General features: G+C 39.0%; 1 protein-coding gene across 26 annotated transcripts in view; it reads left to right on the forward strand.

The window, feature by feature from the left end:
- The window catches only part of ank2b (ankyrin 2b, neuronal), a 206,942-nt gene that overhangs the window by 76,291 nt on the left and 129,143 nt on the right, over positions 1-1,508 (forward strand). For all 26 annotated transcript variants that reach the window (XM_008434870.2, XM_008434873.2, XM_008434863.2 and 23 more), the window contains exon 2: positions 184-285. In XM_008434870.2, coding sequence (XP_008433092.1) covers positions 184-285 — 102 coding nt within the window. The remainder of the gene's footprint in view (positions 1-183; positions 286-1,508) is intronic.

Below are 1,508 nucleotides of genomic sequence, written 5' to 3' on the forward strand. Positions count from 1 at the left end.
ATATTAGGTTGGCTTAGAATGATTCCAAATAATGTACAGGAATAACCTGGTGCTGTTACATGTCAGTCATCTAGGGGGGCCAATCAGATGACAGGGGGGGCACTGGCCCCCCTTACCCCCGCTCTGGCACCGCCCCTGTCTGTGACCTAAATATGTTCTGTATGTTTTTTTGCTCTCTTTCAGTCGGATAGCAACACCAGTTTTCTGCGAGCAGCAAGAGCAGGGAACATTGACAAAGTTTTGGAATATCTCAAAGGAGGTGTGGACATCAGCACCTGTAACCAGGTAGGAAATAGAACTCCATCTGTCCGTCCGTCCATCCACCCAACTATCCACCCACCCACCAATGTATTTATGGCAACTTTAAGGGCACTGCCATCTGAGCCTAAATTCCTTCACACCTACACAGTACTGACTACATACATTATTTCTGTTTACAGAATTGTTTCTACTTCTCTAATGATAAGTTTGGTTAACTCAGAGAGATTCTTTATTTAGACCCAGTCATTATCTAGTCTCCTCTAAGCCCATTAACATTCCCAGCACCAATGAAGGAGAGAGGTGAAACCTGATGGCGTGTAAACAGGCCTGGCCTAGCAACAGCTATAATGAGCAGCCAACTAAACAACAGTCACATGAAATGGAAGTGTAAAATTTGCCACTGGCTCTGTGGTGTGTAGAAGATTTTTTTATTATCAGCTAATGTAGTTGGAATGATGTTGGCACTAATCGTTCTTATAGTAAGGTAATTTGATTTATATAGCACATTTTCAGCAACAAGGCAATACAAAGTGCTTAGAACTTCCTTTACACAAAGTTGAACTGATGGAAAATTGCAAAGTACAACTGAGGTACACAGAAGTAAATACACAACAGGTCAGTTTGCAGCTGCAGGAGATGCAGCAAGGACTTACATTGTTTTTGAAATGGCCTACTGAAACCCTACAAAGAATTGTAGTATGTTGTTTTATAACTTTATGACTAACTGTGGAATTAAAACTATGTCCAAACAGTTTTAACAACAAGAACTGTATTGATGGGTTATGCTGTTGTTGTTATTGTTGTTGTTAGTGTCAACATGATCATTGCTAATACTATTAGAGCTGTTATTGGCACATCATTGTATTGTATTAAGCAAGAATCTGAAAGTAGAATGAAAGTATACTGATACAATACATATAAATAGGATGAGATCATTTTGTGATGTTTCTGGAGAAGGAGTGGGTTTTAGTAAGTATACTTCTTTTCACTCCTTTAAACGTTTATTGTGTTGCATTGCTGTAATTTTATTTGTAACTTGACGTGTTCAATAAATTTCAAAATACGAAAAATCACTGTTATGATTTCCTACTAATCCATCATTACTGTTCAGATTATCTGTCTCATGTTAGGACAGCGAAAGTTTTAATACGCATGTAAAATGTATTTTTTTAGGTTAGATGCTGCAGCTTTAAGCAGAGGTTCGGTGTGAGAGTCACTACCAGGTGGAGCAGAAGCGGCGCTCCGTC

Source organism: Poecilia reticulata, linkage group LG18 (genome assembly GCF_000633615.1).
Source record: "Poecilia reticulata strain Guanapo linkage group LG18, Guppy_female_1.0+MT, whole genome shotgun sequence".
NCBI lineage: Eukaryota > Metazoa > Chordata > Actinopteri > Cyprinodontiformes > Poeciliidae > Poecilia > Poecilia reticulata.